General features: G+C 29.7%; 1 protein-coding gene and 1 pseudogene across 4 annotated transcripts; both read right to left on the bottom strand.

Annotated features, from left to right (window-relative positions):
• Positions 1-2,425: 2,425 nt before the first annotated feature.
• On the bottom strand, positions 2,426-3,760 carry LOC124841726 (phytochrome B-2 pseudogene; annotated as a pseudogene).
• A 4,177-nt stretch (positions 3,761-7,937) lies between these two features.
• LOC124841717 (ATP-citrate synthase beta chain protein 1) lies at positions 7,938-14,743 on the bottom strand. Of its 4 annotated transcripts, none has more exons than XM_088116075.1 (17): positions 14,590-14,742; positions 13,572-13,690; positions 13,358-13,460; positions 13,074-13,139; positions 12,582-12,705; positions 12,365-12,499; positions 11,370-11,430; positions 11,222-11,298; positions 10,939-11,094; positions 10,719-10,847; positions 10,449-10,581; positions 10,209-10,336; positions 9,904-10,009; positions 9,707-9,783; positions 9,417-9,487; positions 9,019-9,303; positions 7,938-8,350 (listed from the first exon to the last, which is right to left on the bottom strand). In XM_088116075.1, the coding sequence occupies exons 2-17, from the start codon at positions 13,669-13,671 to the stop codon at positions 8,275-8,277; spliced, it is 1,827 nt and encodes a 608-aa protein (XP_087972201.1). In that variant the 5' UTR covers positions 13,672-13,690; positions 14,590-14,742; the 3' UTR covers positions 7,938-8,274. The 4 variants fall into 4 exon arrangements, with proteins under 4 accessions (XP_087972201.1, XP_087972202.1, XP_087972203.1 ...); XM_088116076.1 differs by having other exon boundaries at positions 14,595-14,704; XM_088116077.1 differs by lacking the exon at positions 14,590-14,742 and adding an exon at positions 14,391-14,413.
• Between the last annotated feature and the right edge of the window lie 7,379 nt (positions 14,744-22,122).

The following is a 22,122-nucleotide window of genomic DNA, read 5'->3' as shown; positions in this document are numbered from 1 at the left end:
AGTTCTCTCCTTTTTCTCTTTCCATCTTCGACCTTTTCTCTAAAAATAGAAAATAAAAACTTATTCAAATATTTATAAAAATTGAATATATTTTAGTAACTTAACACAGACATACAAAATAAATACAAAGTTGTTTATATCCAAATTTTAATACGTCTTATTTTAAATTTTATTAAAATTAATAAATATGGTTTTTTTAATCCAATTATAATTTTGATATCTAAAATATATTTTAGAAGAAAATTTGAACTATATTAATATAAAATATCGTTTAGCAAGTTCAAAAAGTTAATATTATAAGACTGTATCTATTTGTTTTTAAGATTTATGAAAAAAATAATAATAATCAAAGTCTGGACAAATTTTAATTTATTGTCCAAATTTATAAATTAAAAACCTGTTTAATGCTTTTTTTTAAATCATAATAGTTATTTTATAAAACTTCTTTGATTTATTTGTAATTTTAGAAATACAACTGAGTAAATAAAAATAAAATTTTATATGCATTTTCATTGATAAATATAATAATATCTATATCTTAATTTTTTATTTAACATGTTATCTTATATCTATTTATATTTATAATTATTGCAACAAGTAAGTTTAAATTATTTAATTTATTAGAAAATTAAAAGTAAATAAAATAATGTAAATATATTTTTTAAATATTACATATTTTTTATAATATAAAAAATATTTATGTAAGTGAAATATGATTTTGTTACTTTAGTTAAAATTATACCTTTTTAATGATTTTCAAATTTTATCAAAAAAATTAAATTAATTGAGAATGATTTATTTGAGTAAACTTAAAATTAATAAGGTAGTCAAACTTTTATCAAAATATTGAGAGTGTTGTTCCCTCCACCACCACCAAATGCTCCATGCACCATCTCATACCTATTTTGTCCTTGTTATAAAACGGATGTCAACATCAGTTTCACCTTCAACGAATGTTGACATCCGTTTACATATTTTATATTTTAGTTTATTGTTTTTATTTAAAAAAAAACTTTCAACGATGTAGTACATCCGTTTAATAGATTTTTCAAAAATATTTTAATTATTATTTAAATAAAAATACGTAAATTAAATTAATAATAATAATTATTATTTTATTAAATAAAATAAAATAAATTTATAAATAATTAAGTAATAAATTTTAAAAAATTAAATAATATTTATATATTAACTTAAAATATAATAAATTAAAAAACTAAAAACTAAAAAAATATTTTAATTATTATTTAAATAATAATACATAAATTAAATTAATAATAATTATTTTATTAAATAAAGTAAAATTAATTAATAAATAATTAAGTAATAATTTTAAAATAATTAAATAATATTTATATATTAATTTAAAATATAATAAATTAAAAAACTAAAAACTAAAAAAAATAAAAAAACCTCAACGGATGTGACACATTCGTTGAAGAATTTTTTCTTCAACGGATATCGACATTCGTTTAAGAAAAGAGACGGTGGTGTAGGATATTTTAAAATATAAAAGATAGTTTTAAAATTTAAAAATAATTTGATGTTGAAGTAATGTTAAGATTTCTATTTAAATTAAATTGAATAAATTTTATCTGATTTGTTTAACTCTTAGATAAATAAATGTTTAATTATTCAATTCTTATTTTGAAGAAGTGTGTCAAGTTGATCTTTATTTTTAATTTTGTTAATAAATTTGTTAATATGTATAAATTAAGTTTTTATTTTATTTTATTGACACTTAATATTAATTTATTAAACATGTTCTTGCGATAATTTATGTCGATGTCAAACATAAAAAAATTATGATGTAAAAATTTAGACCAGTAAGAAAAATCAAATAATGAATATCTTGACATATGTATTAATTATATGAAGTGGTGCACCACGTAATAATTAATTGAAGTATGTAAAGGTTAGTAAGAGCATTCGGCTAAATGTATGAAAAACTCAAATAATTCAAGAAGATATTTGGGTGCGTAAAAAACTAAAATAGTTTAAATAGATATGGAGAGAGTTGTGTAAAGTATATGAAAAAGTCAAATAACTTAGTAAAACATCCCTAGATCTTGGTAAAATGCATAAGAAGTTAGATAACTTAGTAATTCAGTGGAAAGTTGAAATAATTCGGTTTGACTTCCCAAGTTCTAAGATATTGATAGAGAATTATTTGAGTTCTCCGTACACTTGGTCAAACTCTTAAGATGTTTTATAGTTATCTAAGTTTGTCATATTCTTACCTGAATTATCCGAATTTCTGATTGAACTATTTGAGTTGTACGTGTTCTTAGTCTAATTCTGGAAATGTCTTACTAATCTCTACAATTACAAACTTTTCTTCTTTTTATCGTATCACCATATTTTTTAGGATAATTTCTAAAACAATAATAATAATAATAATAACTTGATTAATTAGGAACAAATTCAACAGAAAATTAAAAGCAAATAAAGAAGTTGAGCCTGTTGCCGTATCGGGGACGTGCGAATAATTAAGCCACCAAACACCAGAGTACATCAACCACGTTAATGGCGATTGACATTATTAGAAAACGAAGAGAAGGAAAAGCAATCAACGGAAGCACAAAGCAGAAGATTTCTCCATCTTCAACCCTTTCCCAAAGGCCTGCACCAGAGACTCACAAGCACGTCTCAGAGGAAAAGAAAGACACTTAGGAGAAGCATGGTGGCATATAATGAGTCCCCAGAGTTTCATGGAACCATCGCCACCGTCAACAACAACACTTATCACCAAAGAAGCGACACACCCCATGTTAGCCATGTACTCAACGTGACACCCATGAGGTGCACGGAGGGTTGACCCTGTCAAACACACAGCCTCCACCAGAGTCTCATCATGCACCACCCTCACGGGAGAAGCGTCACGATCCACAATCATCCTCACCCTGTTATGCAGAAATGAAACCCTTGAAGCCTCTGGAATATCTCCGGCGGGAAAATGTAGGCCCATGTAGGGCTTCAGATCCGGCCTCTTTCTCTCTGCAACCACCTCTCCGTGCTCATCCTCATGAAACTTGTACACCATAACCCTATCGTACCCTGTCATTTCGCTTACGGTTTCAACAACGCTGTTGCAGAGAAGCTTAACATCACTACCACCACATTCAAAGCTTGAAAGTACGGGGTTCTCAGTCCGTGATGCTGGCTCCAAATCCACCACGATTCCTGCGTTGATTCGGTGGAGGATGCCGTAGAAAGCTTCTCCGGAGGTTCGAGACTGAATCAACACAGGGTTCTTCAGGTTCACTTCGCGTGCTTTGAAGGCTTTCTCGAGGAGTAGGGCACTGGAGCGAGTGAAGAGAGAGAGCGCGTCGGCGCCGCAGAGATCGAACGGAGAAATGCCGAGAATTTTGCACGTGTTTTCTGAGTGAGCGAGGATGCGGAAGGAGAGTGGATCGACCACAATGGTGGAGCCAAACATTTGGGTGAAACCACTGTTAAGGATTTGGTGTTGCGGGACCGATTCCGTGGTGTTGCGAAGCTGTTGAGGGTGGTGGAAGAGTGTGTGGAGTGTGGCAGTTTGGGTGGAGGGTGCGACGGATTTGGTGGTGGAAACGACGATGTGGTGGTTAAGGTTTGGGTGGAGGGGTGAATTCGTGGCGGGGCGGAGGAATGGGCAAGGATGGTGGGTGACACCACCGAAGAGAAGATGGAACTGTACATGGTGGTGGTTGTACAAAATTTTGAAGCAGAGAGGAAGAAGAAACTCACGGTCTATGTAATGATTGAAGTCTAAATTTTATGTCCTGTAACTTAAAAATGATAAATAATGTATTTAGATGTAAAAATGATAATATTTTATTTTTATTTATTTTATTTTTTAATTTAAATTTTTAGTATATATTATTATATTATTAAAATGAGTTGCCATTTATTTTTGGAGAGGTGTTAAAGTATTATTTTTATTTTGAATAGTATTTTTACGTGTTATTCTTATTTTGTTATAAATTACCAGTTTTGGATAAAGGAAAATGATTTTTTAATATTAAAAGAGTTACTTCAGAACTTATTTTAGAAATAAAATGATTACTAAAAAAAAAAAATTTATGTTTATAAAAGAAATTAAAAAGTAAAATAATAAATGTGATGTAAAAAATTTTAAGCATAAAAATAACATGATCCTTTAAATTTTAAACATTATTTAAATAATAATACTTTGTATTAGTATTAAAAGATTAAATTTATAAAATAAATTAACAATAATAACAATACATATTTTGGTCTTTTTAAAAATAATAAAATTATAGAGAGATATATAATAACAAGTTTAAAATTTAAAATTTTCATGTATTTAATCTATCCTTATCCGATTTTCCCAATTGAGTAATAAAACCGGCGGGTGACCCTCTTTCGTGACTTACTTATGTAATTGGTTAATTATTGTTGGACATTCGTTTTAATTTTTTGTGTGTGCTGATTTTATTTTATTTTGTGTGGTTGGAGTTGGGTCGGGCCAACAAGTGATTTTTACGGTGTTTAGTGACAGTGACAGATAAAAAAGTGACAGATAAAAAATATCTAGAAAAGCACATGCAAAACGGGTAGCTGGAATCCCAACTTTGGGAAGTTTTTATAAAGGAAAAGGATCTCGATATATTAACGATTCTTCTTTTTCAATTTTTTATTAAAGAATCATTATGTATTTTTTTATTAAAGAGCCATTATGTGTTTTTTTACGTGAACAATTATATTAATAACTTTTTAATAATAGATTATGTGGTATTATTTTATTGATCGATGATGATATATAATTAATTATTTTTAATAATTTTTTTAATAATAAATTATGTGTCACTATTTTATTGGTCTATATATTTAAAATAGACCAATCACAAATTACTATATAAGTTGTGAAAAAATTGTTAAATAAAGTTGTTAAAAAAACATTTTTCTTTATTGATACATATATTTGAAATAAATCAATCACAAGCTGCTACGTAAGTTATTGTAAAAAAATTGTCGAAAAAAAAATAGATGAATGTGTGTGAATGAAAGAGGGAGATTAGTGTGGATAGATCATATAAGTGTGAGAAGATTTATAAAGGTGAATGAAGAAGATGACTATAATGAGCTTTATATAAGAGATGATATATATATATATATGATAAACGTGTTATAATTATAAGATTTTGTTTGTCAATGATAGATTAATCTAAAGACATATTTGTTCTTAAACATGTTTTGTCATTAATGTTTAATTATTATATCAAGATACATCTAGCAATTAATATTATTGTTTAAAGACTTGATATAAATGTGCATTAGGTGTTTTGAGATGAGACAAACTATTATTTGAATTTTTTTGTAATATTTTTTATGATGAGTTTAATTATAGTTATTGTTGCTTCAATATTTGCTAATTTGAACTACTTTTGGTTCTTAATGGAACATTTTTTAAGGACTCAAATGAGAACATGAAAATTGTTCTTCGTTGTATGGATCTTAACTTTACACTAAGGATAGAGAAATACATTTCTCCTACGAACTCTAGTACCTCTAAGGAGAGAAAATATTATGAAAAGTGAGATTACTCAAATCACATGAGTCTTAAGTGCGGTCTGCTTTGGTCTGTTTTGAGGTTAATTTAGTTTCAATACTAAGAAACACTGGGTGGTTAGATTTTGGTGCACTACTAACATCATTGTTTCAATAAAGGATTGTCTAAGCTATCAGAAGTCAATTGATTATGAAAGAAGAATATATATTAGAGATGGAAAATTGATGAAGGTGGAAGCTATAAGACATTTTAGATTATTATTGTGTGTTGTTTTTTTTAGATTTAAAAGAAACTTTTGTTGTATTGTCATTTGGATGGAATTTGGTTTCACTTTCCTATTTGAACTTTCCTATTTGGACAAATTAGGTTATTTGTGTTCGTTTGGAAACAATGAATTCATATTGTCTTTAAATTCAAATGTTGTTGGAATTAGTTCAGTTTTGCCTGATGATAATCTACATACGCTTGATATGGTGGCTTCCTATAATGAATCCTCAAATACGGAATCGTTTGATATTGAGCATAAAATTGACGATACTAATTCATGAGCATTGTGGTAGAGACGTCTAGGTCACATCTCTAAAAATAGAGTTGAATGACTTGTGTCAAATGAGATTTTGGATTCCATTGACTTCACAAACTTTGATGTTTGTGTTGAATGTGTTAAAGGTAAACGAACCAAAACAATGAGATCAAAGGCTATAAGTTCTAAGATCCTAATTAAAGAAAATATTTTAGATGAAAACTTCCACATTCTTTGATGATATTGAGTTTGGAGGGGAAGAATAAGGTTATAGACTTTGTCTTAGAGGAAGAGTCAATGGAAATTCCATATTTGATTCATACAGTTGATTTTGATGGAGCAAATTCAGAACCTCTACAAGATATTGTTGTTGAATCTTCCACTTAAGATAATTTGGTTGGTTATGAAGAACAAACACAAGATCCTCAAGAACCTATGCCTCATGAGTCAATATCTATGCAAATATCCATGAGAGAAAGGAGAAGTGCAATTTCAAATGATTATGTGATATTTCTTCAAGAAAATGAGTAAAATAATGATATGATGGAAGATGATCCAGTCAACTTCCGTCCAACCATGCAAGTTCTTAATTTAGAAAAATTGATTGAAGCAATGAATGAGGAGTCTAAATCCATGCAAGATAATAAGGTTTGAGAATTTATCCCATTACTAGAAGGTGTGAAACTCATTAGTTGTAAGTGGATATTTAACACCAAGAGAGATTCCAAAGGTAATGTGAAGATGTATAAGGCTTGTCTTGTGGCAAATGACTATACTCAAAAGAAATGGATTAACTCTTTTAGGACAATCATAATTCTTGTTGAACATTATGATTTGAAGTTTCATCAAATTAATGTCAAGATGTTATTTTTCAATGACAACATTGATATAACAATTTATATGGTGCAATCAAAAAATTGTGTGTCAGGAGACCTAAAAAATATAGTTTGCAAACTGAAAAAAAAATCCATTTATGGGATAAAAGAGACATCTCGCCAATGGTATCATAAATTTCATCAAGTGATTCTCTTATTTGATTTCAAGATGAATGTTGTTAGTGACTGTGTGTATCACAAATTCAATATAAGCAATATATTTTTCTGATCTTGTATGTTGATGACATACGACTTGTCACCAATAATGTAAACATATTACATAAAAATGATAGATTTCTATCTAAAATTTTTGAAATGAAAGATCTTGGTAATCTCTCTTTTCGTGTTAGGAATTCAAATACACCCAAAATCCATCTCAAGGTATTATAAGAGTTATGTTAAAAAAGTTGTAAAAAATTTGGCATGCAGAACGTAAATTAGAGAATACTCTAATTACTAAAAAAAGACAAATTCAATCTTAATCCATGCATAAAAGAAAATTTGAATTTGAATGAAAGTGAATTATTCTAACTTATTAATTAAAATATATCTATTCTTATATATCTTATTAAGATAAAAATTTGCTTTTAATAACTTACGCTTGCATATTAGTGTGTTTTATTAACTTATCCTTGCATATTGGTGTGGTCTAACTTATGTTGATCGCACCATGTACATAAACAAATATAGGTGCAAAGACAAGGAAAAACATTGGAACGAGGGAGATTTTATTTTGATTTAACTTTCATAAATATTTGTATATATGTATAATTGAGTAAGTTTATAGACATAATCTTGATAAAAAGCTTTGATAAGTTTACACAGTATACTTGATAGTTTAATTATTAAAGTGTTAGAATAATTTCGCTATTGAAACACTTGATACTTATATACAACCAACATGAATACTTAAAAAAACGAACAGTTGAAATTACGAACATGCAATCAAAAATAATTTTCTTATATACATGATTTGCTATGGTTAATATTATAAGTGAAATATTAATTATATTAGGATAAAAAGGACTGAAACAAACATTTTCCAAATTATAAAGACAACACATACACATATATAACCTCTGTTATAATTTGTGCATGACAAACAGCCTACCAAGTTTTAAAACTTTTATAGTTAATAACACAAACATTTCCCCCAACTTGGCCAACACATGAGCTTCAATTTATGTGATAATTTCCTATTAAATTCACATTCATCAATGTTCATCAATGACCTCTCTTTATGAAATTTATCCTCACCAATAAACCGTACAACACTAGTCTAACTCCAGCATATTTCAGATGCATGATTTCCCAAAAGATTGCTAATGCATTGCAAAGTTCTTACAATTACAAGTTTTTTCTCACTTTGTGTAGAGAACATCCTCCCATGGGTGACGGTAAAGAGGTTGCTTCAATCGCTTTTGGTCAAAGGTGTGCCTGAAATTTTAAATAACAATAAATAAGACCAAGCCATGCATAATATATTTTGGAGGATATAGGAAATCTCAATTCAATAGGTTCATAAAAGACATGCTATATGCACATCCAGTCGGCTACGAGGACATCATGCTGATAAAAAAAAACTTTGTTTGGATCATAATACTATGAAAATTTGACAGAGAAATAACCCCACACATACACATATATTTAAAGTTAGTATTTGAAATTCTCTCAGTGTTGTAAGAAAATACTTGGATTAATTAGACAGAGGTACGAACACAGGGGAAGAGATGAATATTATATTCTATCTTAAAATTTATACAATTATACTTTTTTTAATTTTATTTGAAATTGAAAAAAAAAATGTCAGTCTGACACTCAAAAGTTTATAATACCATGCTTCTTTTGCTTTTATTTTTACTTTTTGTAAAAAAATAATTTAAGAAATATTTGAATATACGAAGGAATGAAATTCCCATAGGATATAAAAAGAGGATAGGCACAAAATTTTAGTTTGAGGAAAGACGTCTAACCCTAAAATATAGTCATCCCTAAACCCTCCCCAACCATTGCCATCCCTTAAAAAATGCCACAAAGACCCAAAAATAAAATAATCCAAAAAATGCTTTTCAGATGAAATACGTATATTATTAATTGAAACTCACCCAATCAGACCAATGGAGCGTGCCAGCACAAAGAGCCCATTCAGATAACCAATCTCCACAATTTCATCAATCTCTTGTTTGCTGAACATCCCACTACCCGCAAGAAGATCCAAGAAAAGAGACCCAATTGCACCATCTACGTTAAGAACTAAATTATTTGCCTTTGTGAGGGTGTAGGTTTCAACTTGAACAGCATATTCCATGTATTTAACAGAAGGAAAATGTGTGCGTGCAAACTTCTGTAGCAGCTCAACTCTCTTATCTTTGTTGTCCCTATTCTTGATCCTGTTTCATAGGGAAAAATTAAGCCTTAGATTTATACTTTTATGACACTACAGCAGCAGCAGGAAATTATAGCATATTCATTGCTTAATTAAATGAACAACGAAATAGGCTACCTGTGCCCTATTCCTGGCACACGGATTCCCTTCTTCTTCATACTTTCCACAAACTCATAAGGTGTAAGCCCCTACAAGAGACACAGAAAAAATGTTATAGATAAAAGCCAAAGTTTGCAGTGTATTTTTTAGTAAGGCAGGGCCTCTGAAAATTTTTGAAAATTTCCTCTGTTTCTAAGTTTATTGTATAAATTATAAAATAATTCTTTAACCCATTGTGATTTCATCCCACCTCTCCCAAATATTCTCATTAGTTCCAACCAGATTCACAGCAAAAGTACAAATCATACCCTGTCATGAGCATCCTTGAAGTAGCGAGCAGCATCATCAATGGCACCCCCAAATCGAGGACCAATCGTAAGCAAACCTGATTCAGAAGCTCATTACTAACCGTTTTATGGCATTATTTATCAGCATACAAAGTTTTGTTTTCCCAAAGAGATATTATGCCTACACCAGTAATTGATAGAATTAGGCATATATATACCTGATACAAGACTGGAAACTAGATCCTTCCCAGCCCTTGCTGTCACAATAGTATTGTGAGCACCAGAAACACAAGGACCATGGTCGGCACATAGCATGATGCATATCTGACCAATGAAACGGATTAATAAGATAGAAGGTGGGAGATAATATCAATAGTTTGTTATGGGAAAAAAATCTAAGACAGAAACTGACAACACAAAATAAGTTTCACTGTAAGTGTAGAACATTTTTACATAATCAAGACAAAGAGAAAGGAAAGGAGGAAAATATTCAAGGAAAGCTCTGTACTGTTGATCAGTCTACCTCAATAAATTGAGTACAGTATCGTGGAAGGCTGCGTTTAAACCACAGAAGAGAGATAACATCACCAACACCAAAACCTTTTTCAACAATGGAAGACATGGGTACACCAGCATAGCATGGCTCCTCACCTTCAGAAAATATTGGAATACAAAACTTCAGTTGAACTATCGATTGAGAGTGTCTCAGCCAGAAAATGAGATGGTTATCTCTAAATTACAACATCAATGGATTCCAATATACCTCTGTCATCAGAAATGGTGGAAATAATATGAGTTGGAGCACGGACTTTTCCACTCTTAATTGCAGAGCTAAGGTCTTCAGGGATTGGTGGAGGAGTGATTTCCTTGACTGGCGTGACCTTCCCTTCTTCAACCTGAGATGGGCAAACCATTTACAACTAATTAAGGAAAAGAAAGAAATTTCTTTGCAATATCGTGCATTTCCAAGATTTGGAGAGGGGAGTAAATTCAATTAAACATATGAAAATTTTTAATATATATGTATACTAACCAATTTGTCAAATGTTTCCTTAATTGTAGCTTCAAAAGCTTCAAATGATGTGGGAACAACAGCTCCGGCATCCTTTAGTGCTTGATTCTTTGCTTGAGCAGATTCTAACTCACCGCCACTTTTAGCTCCCTGATTTATGTAAGAGCCAACATAGATTAAGAATGTGGTGCTATGATGAATGATTTACAATTTAGTCAAGGTTAAAGGAGCTGGGACATACTGCATGACCAAATTGTACTTCAGATTTGAATAGTCGCGCACATGTCCCACTAACCCAGGCAACAACTGGTTTTGATATTTTCCCTTGTTTTAGAGCTTCCACTAGGGAATACTCATCACGCCCACCAAGTTCCCCAAGTACTACCATCATTTTAACCTGATATTTAAGACAAACCTAGACTGGTCAATAACAAGAAAAAAAATTATATGGTCTAAATTCTAGTCGGATATTTATAAGATGCATATATCTTAGGTAGCTCCCCAAGAATAAAGAAAAAATTTACCTGGGGTATGTTGTTAAACCGTAAAACATGGTCAGAAAGTGTGGAACCTGGGAAAACATCCCCTCCAATGGCAATGCCTACAGTTAAACAAGATATAACTCAATATGGTATTGACAAAATCGAAAAGATAAAATCAGCAGATAATTACCTTCATAAATCCCATCAGTTACACGGGCAATAGTGTTGTATAGTTCATTGGACATCCCACCCTGTAATTCAAAAAGTTGTTTTCCTTTAGAACCATCCGTTCATACATTATATCATGTCAAAAAATTCACAAATCTGAAATTATAAATTTCCATACAACACTATTTGCTACTTGGCTTCGAATAAGCAATTCCATTGAACATGTGATATTAACTAAAGCAGCTATTTCCATTATTTAGCACTGTAGAGAGCATAGGGAGGGAAAGAGTGCTTATTGATGCTCAAAAACATATCATGCAAGTAAACTAACAATTCATGTTATGTTGTACCTTTCTCTAGTTAGAATTCGATACATCTGTACTCCACAGTAATTATTATAATCTCACCATCCATTCTGAAATCTAATATAAAGATTGAGTTCAATCTTCACAAAAATATATTAAGGCTATCTCTTTCGTTCTTTCAGAAAGAAGCAAAATTTAAATGATAGAGAAATAAACTCAAAGATAAGGAATTGAGCTACACAAAATTGCAAATTTGTCCTGGAACACTATTTTGTATGTACACAAGCTGAAGGTACTGAATAAGCTAGCAAATCAATAAGGTATTTGAGAGACAGTCTAATAACTATACTATATGTCAAGAATCTAAATGAACTAAGCCATGATAAACAATTATAAACAGGCAAAAGGTACGGTTCATGTTTTTCTTTTCAAGGATTATTATTAAATTTCTCGAAGCTGTAATTTGGGACTTGAATTAGCTCCTGGTGGTGGAATATTTTTCTGGGCACAAAACGAGTATGCATAACAGAGTATCGTATCTAAAGCCAAAGAAGTAAAATGCATGCACTGGCTGAGACATTAATCAAATTCTGCACGTTCGTAACACAAGCAAGTTGGGATTATCAAAAACTTTATAGTGATGTTAGAAGAAAAAGTGGATCTACAATTTGAAGATGACATCAACATAAGCAGGAAGTGAATGAATACATACAGATTTAGAAACAAATCCAACAGATCCGGGCCTGTAGAGCTTGCACTGAATTATATTGTCAATTGTTCCAGCTGTGTCACCAATTTTAAAAGCACCTGCTTGAATGCCTCCAACAGTAGCTGGACCAATAACAACCTAGCAAATCAAGAGCAATTGATAAGTCTTTCCATGTTATTTTATAGCTATTAATTTGATCAATATATATTTCAACTTCCACCTTATTGTTTGCACGGGCGTATGCAATCAATTGCTTAGTGTCTGACTCAGGTACCCCCTCAGCAATGATAGCAACAACTCTAATTGTTGGCTGCTTCAAAGCAGCCATGGATGATGCTGCTGCACTGCATGTAGATCAATTTGAAAATGTTGACATCATAAGGATTTAGGTAGGGAAAAAAGAAAAAGAAAAATAAATAGGGACTGAATAATTGAAATTGATATTGATATTGATTTGATTTGACATAATATGATATGAAAGACAGACTAAGTACTACCACTAACAATTATATATTTTAGTACTAGACATCCAATCCTAATTAAATAAGAAAATAACTCAAGAAATACGTAGCCACTCCTGAAAGATCAATGAAGATACTATAAAATATTCTCTGATCTAAAATGATATCATGAATTGTTTTCCAGATATTCATGAACTATTTTGGGCAACAAGATACCACAGACTCCAAATAATAGTAAATAATTTGCTGACCTTCTAAATGAAGCAAAGTTGATGAAGACATCGGCAGTAGGATGTGCAGCACATGCTGCTTCGATGCTGCAAAAGAAGTCAGCATAAGGCTAAGACAAATCACCCCACACAAACAAGAATGTCATGTTTGAAAGTTGGTCACTTTGTATTGAATGGTTTGTTGAAACGGTAAGGAGACAGATGGGAAAGGGAAAATTTTCTCTTGGCCACAACGACAAACCGAATCCCAAATTCAAACAAAAATAGAGGAAGTTTGTGTAGACAAATGGATGAAGAACACATACGCAGAATGAACCGGGATGGCAATTTCCTCCTGACCAAAAAAGAGTTTCTGAAATCCCTCAGAACCAGGATTAATTATTCCAGCAACTGATGGGGTTTCCCTGCCTGTGAACACAAAATTAGTACTTCCATTAGTTTTAAGAACATATTAATGTCAACGTATCATTTTCTGTAATCTACCAAGAAGAAAATCAAGATGATAGAGCCTATACAAACCACAGAGGAAGTCAAAATCAAGCATCCGCTGGATGGGCAGCTGCTTGTAGTTGTAAAATAAAGCTTGTGTAGTGCGGGAGAATAGTTGTCCAGTGGCCATGATGAAGAAACAGATCGACCTGGCAACAAACAAGTGCGTTACTTTCTATATCACAGAAGAAAAGTTGCAAAGAAATAGTTGAACCGTTACCGTACCAAAAGTTATATTTAAAACGTAATATAAACCAAAAAAATGATCACATAATTAATAATGTACTATATTCTCCATATCAGTTGAAATGAAACACAGAGTTGATATATCTATCTAGGTATAAACATTAATGATCTATCTTAAGCAACCATAGATTCACCCCCAAGCAGTCACCAAGGCGCAACTTAACTATTACGTCAGGCTCATGCTCCAAACATAGATTTAACAAGATTAAATAATTATATATCATTTACAACTATAGCCATGTGATCCTCGTGATCCAAATAAAGAGGAAAAATAAAACATCAAACAAGACAGTAGTAAACAAGGTCCATAAAACAACCTCATTCTAGGAACTGACCAAGAGGAAGAAATAAAAACCAACCAAAGCAGAGTCGTTTAACGACCAAAACTTCGCAACTGAGGAGAATGAAGTTACAATCTCAATGAAAAGCAAGCCAGAGTTTGAAATCTGTTACAATATAAGTAAGAGAACGAAACCAGAATCGATGTTTCATTCAACAACAAAAAACGAAACACACCGTCACCACAGCAACTGAAAAGACGATTTGCGCGATTCGATTTGAAAATTAAACAAAGGAAACTAGCGAGCGAAGTAGATCCACTACCAGCACAAGTTCGAGCCGAATGTACAATAATCGAACAACACACAGCGAAAAGCGGAACAGAATATTCTAGAATAAGAAGCGATAGTTTCCCTAAATCGCGCAGAATTGAAAATTGGAAGCGCAGAGGGAAGTGAACAGAAGGAGAAATGGAGATCTAGGATTTGGTTGGTGGAAGTTAGTTGGAGAGTGAGTAGCTTACCTCACCTGATGCACTCGCCTCGCTCGCGGAATCGGAGAGGAAGTGAGTCAAGAGCGAGTTGGAGGGGAAATGAAAAATGATGGGAAGATATAAGCGGGTTTATATAGTGATGGAAAGAATGTGTGAGTTGAATAGCGCGAGTCACGTGGGGCGTGGTAGTTAGCTTCCTCGCTGTACAAAATTTACTTGAATTTTGTGTGTTGTGTTCCTTTTTTTCAAGTGGTGACTTGTGTTTGTGATTATGTTAGTTAGATCAAAGCCAATTGTAGAAAACGAGGCCCGTGTTAGGTGTGGTGGCTAGCTATTGCTAATTTTGCTTTATTTTTTAAAATAATAATTAAAAATCAAAGAAAATGGTCTTTCGATGAAGAGACTCGCTATACACTCTTCGTTGAAACATAATAATTACGAGTCATGAAATTAAAAATAAAAAGGTAATAATCCTTTATACCAAGCTAGGATTATAATGCATGATGACTGTAAAAATGAAACTTTAAAACCATGAAAATATTACATGTACATACCTTTATAGTTTGGAAATCAATTCTGTTTCATTGGTTTGACGGAAAATTGACCACCTCTCTGCTTACATAATCCAAAAAAAAAAACGATTAACAAGAAATTATATGAGCCAAAGTTTCATTTTTATTTTCTAAACTTTTAGATGTTAAAGTGTTCATATTAGTTTTTATCATCTAAAATATGTAATATAATCATTTAATGCTGACTTAACGTTTTACCTAACTTAATTTTATATTAATTTAATACTTAATGTGCGCTTAGCGAAATCGACACTGACATTGAATTTCTTAAATAAGATATCGGATTTGAATAATATAAATTAAAAAAGTTACTAAAAAAATATCTTATTAAAAGTAATCGTCGGATTTGTTATATTAAAAAATAATAATCGACTAAATCAGTAGACATTTTGTAAAAGGCAAAAAAATGGATTAGTTTTAAAACATTAACTTTAATTATATTTTAAATTTTAATTAAGTTTTATAAAGTTTAAAATATTACAATAATAAATAATAATGATTTTATATATTTCAAATGTATCAAATGGTAATAACAATGTTAAGTATATCATCTTTCAGAGGAACTTGCTTGTAAAGAATTTTATGAAGAATATGAACAAAATTAAAATTCATTTTCTATTAATTAAAATTAAATACATATAAATTAAAAATATTATATTAGAAAAATTTTACAAATTATGCTAGAAAAAGACCAATCTTCATTGAAATATGTGTGGGAGTGTGGGGAACTAAATATTAATCAATGAAGTTTTCTTTAATGCTGCAGTTTAATTTTAAAGAGATTTGATTAAATGCAAATGGACCTAAGCATGGCATTGTACGTCATGGTATTTTGTCGATGTTGTTGCTTACTTCATTACGTGTGTTACATATGTTTTTTTCATAGTTATAATCTGTAAACATCAATTGAATGACCTCCGTCAATAAAAAAATAGACAAATTAATGAAGACCTGGAAAAAGTTAAGTAAGTAGGAAAATCAACTACTCAACGGTTCAATGTGGCGTGACAGTGCAGCAGCAAATATAGCTGAAATGAAGTCGTGTTAATGGCACTCACAATCCCAGTGACAAAGATGTGGTAGCAGAAACCAAAAAACTAGACGAGGGAGTAATTTTTTTAATAGAAAACAAAAATTTATTAAAATTCATATGAGAATTAATTTTAATTTATGAAAATTATCATATAGGTCCACGACGAATATTTATGAGATATATCTGTCCTTAATGAAAAACTCATCCGAAAGTAATCTGTTTACGACATTAATACTAGATAATTTTACTCGTATAACACTACTAAAACAACTTTCTAAATGTTAAAAATTGCTTAAGAACTACAACTTAGACTAATTTTATTTTATGTAAGGATGAATACGTAAAATGGGAAGAAGTGAACAACTTTCACAAAAAAAGAAAGTTGTGTTAAGTAACTAACTATCACGCTTGTAAGTCAAGCGTTTTCAGTGAAAGCTATAAAGTTACACCTTCTAGTAATTTTGACTCTCTTTTTTTCTGTCTTTAAAGATGATTTAATAATTATTTTTATCAATAAATATTAATTATTAGTTTTGGCTCTTACATTTAAACTTATAATATTTCTCGTTTTTTTAAACTCTTCAAACTAATTTTATATTTTTCAAATATTAATAAAAAAAATTGAATTTACAATCTTTTACACATTTTTTTCAATTTTGATCATTAGACCATCTTATAATTCTTATTTAATTTTTATAATGTATTTGAAGCATGTATCATTCTCTGAAGAATTATACATTTATGTTCTTTTTTCAAAATGTTACTTAGTACTAGTTATGTTTCTATAACACAATTTATATTACATTGTCGAATTAAATATTTATTTAGTATCATTTTAATCATGATATCAGAACTTTGAAGTTTAAATCAACTTGTCACCAGTTTCATATCCTATGATGGTATAATTTATTTTAAGTTCCATTTCAACCCCTTTTTTTTCATTATTGTGGCTTTAATAATTATTTTTCAAAAATATCTGCTAGGATTTTCTTTTTCAGATTGTTAGTGCATTGTTAGGAATAATAAGAATACATTGTTCTGTTTCAGATTGTTACTTTGTGCTATACATACATACACACACACACACACACACACACATATATATATATATATATATATATATATATATATATATATATATATATATATATATATATATATAAATGTCAATTTGAAGATCACCAAATTATTAATTGATTAATGGTCTTTTCTTTTTGAAAAAATGTAAGAAATTATTTTTTTGTAAACAAAAAAATGAAATAAATAAATAAATAATGAAAAAATTATAAATATTTGTTGTTTATTTTATTATAACTTTTTTTTCTTTAATTGTATATCTTTGACTCTTTAAATTTTTGAAGTTTAAAGTCATCTATTACGATAGAGTGGAGATAAGAAGGGGTGGATTAAGACAATTTAGTCATAATACACTATTTACACGGAAGAAAAAGTAATCTTAATATTTATTTCAATTTAAAAATTTAAGCAGATATGTAAATATATATTATTATATGAAGATAACTAAAAGAGGAGTTTAACCATTGTATTTTTAGAATGTGTTTCTATTCAAAACTGGATTTAGGGAATTAAATAATTTTATTTAAAATTATAAACTAAAAGTAAAAATATTCACTAATATCAATACTTATAATACTTAAGGGTATTAAATATTCTTCGAATGCTTTCTTACATATAAACAATAAATAACACATAGATAATAATGTGAACTTATTTCTCCTATCAGATAACGATCAGTTAAGTCTTGCCCACCCCTTCCATTTCATCACATACGTCTAGTGTTTTTGGTAATGTGTAATAATCCGTAACACTTTAGTAAAAATTTTGATGCGAAATCAAAACATATTTAAACGTATTTTGGAGGTGTTATGATTTAGATGAATATTTGAAAATAAAGTAGTTGGAACATGTGTAAGAACTTAATTAGGAGGGAATGAATGGCGAGTATGTTGAACCATACAAATCAATTTAAGTACAGCGCACAGCTATTGCTCCCAAACGATGTTGCTGGCGTGAACTTTAAGTCAGGTCATTGTTGATGTATTGTTAATTGTCATTAACGAATGCCGTTGCACACTTTTCAGAAAGATAGAGTGGGATGAAATTAAGAGACTTAAAACTAAACGAACTATAATTTTCAATCCCGTTGGTGTTTTGAATGGGATATTATATAAAATCCAAACAACTTTTAAAGAATAATTATAATAACTTTTTTAAATGACGATAATTACATAGTTATTCAAACTATGAAATATAATTTGACAAGATGTGTGAAAAGTTTTAAGAAACCCTATGGCTCCTTCTCCTTGGTAGCGGTAGTGGCTTGGTGCAGGCCTGATGAGCAGCTTTTAACTGTATACGTGGTTATTGTGTTTACGAAGAATAAATGCAAAAATTATTTACATAGGTATATTTTGTTGACAAAAAAAAAGATAAATCTCTCGTATGTATTTAGATCTTTGTATAAAGTTTGATGTGGTATATGGTAGGAAAACATTTGGATCAATGGAAAAATTTTATTGACAAAGGGTTTTATGAATTTGTTTTTTCTTCACTCAAAGATAAAAGAAGAGTTTTGGCGGTTGGAGTTTGAAATTTGTTTACCGAAAGCTGTTTCTTCTTATACTAAAGATTTTGTCGTAACTTCTATAAAACTCATGAAAACTCAATGTTGAATTTATATTCATGACCTTCTTTTAGAGTATTGGTAGCTGAAAACATTTTTTCAACCACAACTAAAGAGCTACTGGTGGTTAATCATAATAATATTTTTTTTGTGATTGAATATTCTCTTGTTAAGAATTTTGATGGTGTGAAATTTGATTCCTTGGTCGATATATATTTTTTAAAGGATGTCACTCTCTTGGTGAATAGTTTGGAGGATTTACAACAAGTATATTCAATTGAATCTAGTAGCAATTTCCAATCTTTTGACATATAAGAAGTCTCATTTTGTGGAGGAATTGAAAATAGCTCAATAGCTTCTAAATGAAGTATATGCTTATGAGAGGGAAAAATCTAACGGTGAAGAGGACGATGGACCAATTCAAATTACAAAGAAACTTTGTAAAATTAAACCATAGAAAATTAATACTAAATCCTCTAAACCAAAAGACATTTTTTTGAAATGTCAAAGGATTGGTTAATAATAAATTTTTTAATATAATTAGGAATTTGTCTTATTTTTTTAGTATATAGAGCTCATGTTAGAATTTGTTGACCAATTAATTCTATCATGTAAACTTGAAATATTATGTTGAATCCATAAGTGATTTGAAATTTGAAATTTGAAATTGTGTTATTATGAAAACTAATAAAAAAATAAAATAAAGATAAAATAAAAACCAACTTGATAGACGTTAGCTTATAAAAGATATTAGGGTTTTATTTTTAATTATAAAGTTTTTTTTCAGAAAATCATCAAGAAAGTGTGAAGGAGAAAAAAAGACAAATAGATAAATTGAAAAAAAGAAGAAGTTAGAACAAGAACATCAAAAGAAACATATTCTTATTTTTATTATTATGGATCAATGATAGTATCCTATTATGTTTTACGGTATGAGAATCTTAAATATCCTAGTTTTCTAAATTGAATTAGTAACTTACGAAAACTACAAAAATATTTTATATTTTAAGTTGTATAAGAGCATGTGAGTTTTGTGGTTCTCCTATTAGGTTTCCTCCCAACTTATGTTTTTTTCCCAAATCTGTCTGCAAACCCTAATTATGGATTTAGGGATTTTCTGAATTTATAAATCCTAATTATGATCAATATAGGGAAACCCTAATTTTATGTTTTTCCCTGATCATGTTTTCGGTCACCAAATGTTTCAATTCTAATTTTAGCCAAATTTTAGATATGAAAGAAGTTTAAACTTGTTCAGACATATGTTAAAAGAAGTTTTAAGAAAATACAAACATAGTTTTTTAAACAAACTTAAATTTATTTATGGTATTCTAGATTGAGAATAAAAAACATTTAATGACAAACTGTGCTCGTTTTTATTTAACATGCCTATAACTTATTAGTGATTCCTTCTTCCTTTCTAGATTTTTAATATATATATATATATATATAAAATCTTAGTGAATTCCTTCTTCCTTTCTAGATTTTCGATTCTTATAAATAAAATATGTCTACATCTCTATCAATAATTCAATGCTAATATGATATATCCAATTTCTCCAATAACCACCATAATATTCCTGGCTTAATGAAATAAACAGGTTAAACATAATAATACTAATTAAACTATGGTTTGTTTTTTGGTGCACTCAATCCTCGTGCAACACAAGCTAAACGTATTAATACTAATTAAACTTCCCCCACAATATTATGGAATCTCTACGGAATCCACGGGCTCGTAATACTTGTATTTTTATAATGTTGTTTATTAAAAACTATGATGCTCTAGTGTGATAGCCTCATTACCAATTTTAAACCTTACGGGTTTATCTAAACTATATATGCGCGATTAATGCACCCATCTTAAACATACGTGCAATTTTAAGTAGTTTAATCAGAGGCTTGCAAACTTAATAATTTTTAAAATATTGTATCCGAACTAAATTGAAGTTCACCGATTTGTATTTCAATATACGACAAGAAACTTAATAATTTTTAAAATAATTAAAAAAATTATAATGTTTGGAAGTCAATCTTGCATTGATTGGACAATTAAATAAAATTTTACACTATTTGCTTAAACAATAATAATAAACACAATAAATCAATGTTTAAATGTAAATGGGCTCTCCTAAACTATACTTGCATTCTCTTTGGTGTGTTTTTCATTCTCAAATGATTGGAACTTGGGATGCCTTGAAAGGCAGTCCAATTTTTTTTTTTTTTTTGAATGGCAAAGGAACATTGTGATCTGTAAGGATAAATTATTAAAAAACACACTCATTGTCTATGTTAGAGTGAACTATGTAGTACAATAATAATGGAGACCCAATTATAAATAAAATATGCATAGCATGAAAAACGAGGGACCACCCTCGTGCTCCATGAACCCTCTAACATCCTAAACAATGAACAAACAGGTGAAAAAATTCTGCCTGTAATATATCTCATGTAAGGTGACTTTTCGTGGGACAGAGTGAAATAAATAGATTAATTAAACATAAAAAAAATTCAAAATCATTTAGTGGTTATAGGACAACCTAAAAAGTCACGTGGCTTTATTTTTTAATGAGATTTAAAACCACTTTCATACTTCATTAAAAATATAATTTAAAGTATAATATAAGTTAACTGAAATAAATAACTATAAATATAAATAAAGGTTGACACACGTACTAAAATATTATAATATCATATTCACTAGCTTCATTATCCCATAAACAGATATTACAACTAAATATTTTAGGTATTAAAGATTAAGATAAGTTGTAATTTTTTCAAATTTATAATTTATTCACATAGAGAGCTTTCTTCGTTGGCATTATTACGACGAGCTTAATTGGAATTGGTATGACCTTAACCATGCATAAGTTACAATGTTATGATTATTTTGTCTCCCTGTATAGATCTCAGTACATTATGTGAGTAGATCGACAATAGCGATAAAGTCTTAAAAAAATGATTGAGGAATTTCATGAAACGCAATGATCACCTATTTTCAGTCGTTTTTTAAGATTTTCGTTGTTGCTTTTTATGTCATTTCTAAAATTATAAGATAACTTTTTCCAACCACCTCTTTTTAAAAAAAAAAAAATGTCTTTTTTAACAATTTTTTTATAATAACGGTAGTTTTGACAACAATTTTTTAGACGAACTTTTTAGGTTTAATACGTATTTTGGTCCCTCTTTCGTAGGGTCTGTTCAAATTGGTCCTACTTTTTTTCAAAAGTTCACTAAAATCCCACTTTTCGCAAAAACGATGCACGTTAGTCCTTTTTTAGGTTTAATACGTATTTTGGTCCCTCTTTTCGTAG

Source organism: Vigna umbellata, chromosome 5, assembly GCF_029865625.1.
Source record: "Vigna umbellata cultivar VRB3 chromosome 5, Vumbellata_1.0, whole genome shotgun sequence".
Taxonomy (NCBI): domain Eukaryota; kingdom Viridiplantae; phylum Streptophyta; class Magnoliopsida; order Fabales; family Fabaceae; genus Vigna; species Vigna umbellata.
This window is presented reverse-complemented; position numbering and strand designations above follow the sequence as displayed.

Coding starts and splice junctions, on each gene's coding strand:
- LOC124841717 (XM_088116075.1), bottom strand. CDS start 13,671: ATGGCCACTGGACAACTATTCTCCCGCACTACACAAGCTTTATTTTAC. Junction 10,010..10,208: donor ACTGTACTCAATTTATTGAG/GTAGACTGATCA, acceptor TTCATTGGTCAG/ATATGCATCATGCTATGTGC. Junction 9,784..9,903: donor AGTTTCCAGTCTTGTATCAG/GTATATATATGC, acceptor CTTCTGAATCAG/GTTTGCTTACGATTGGTCCT.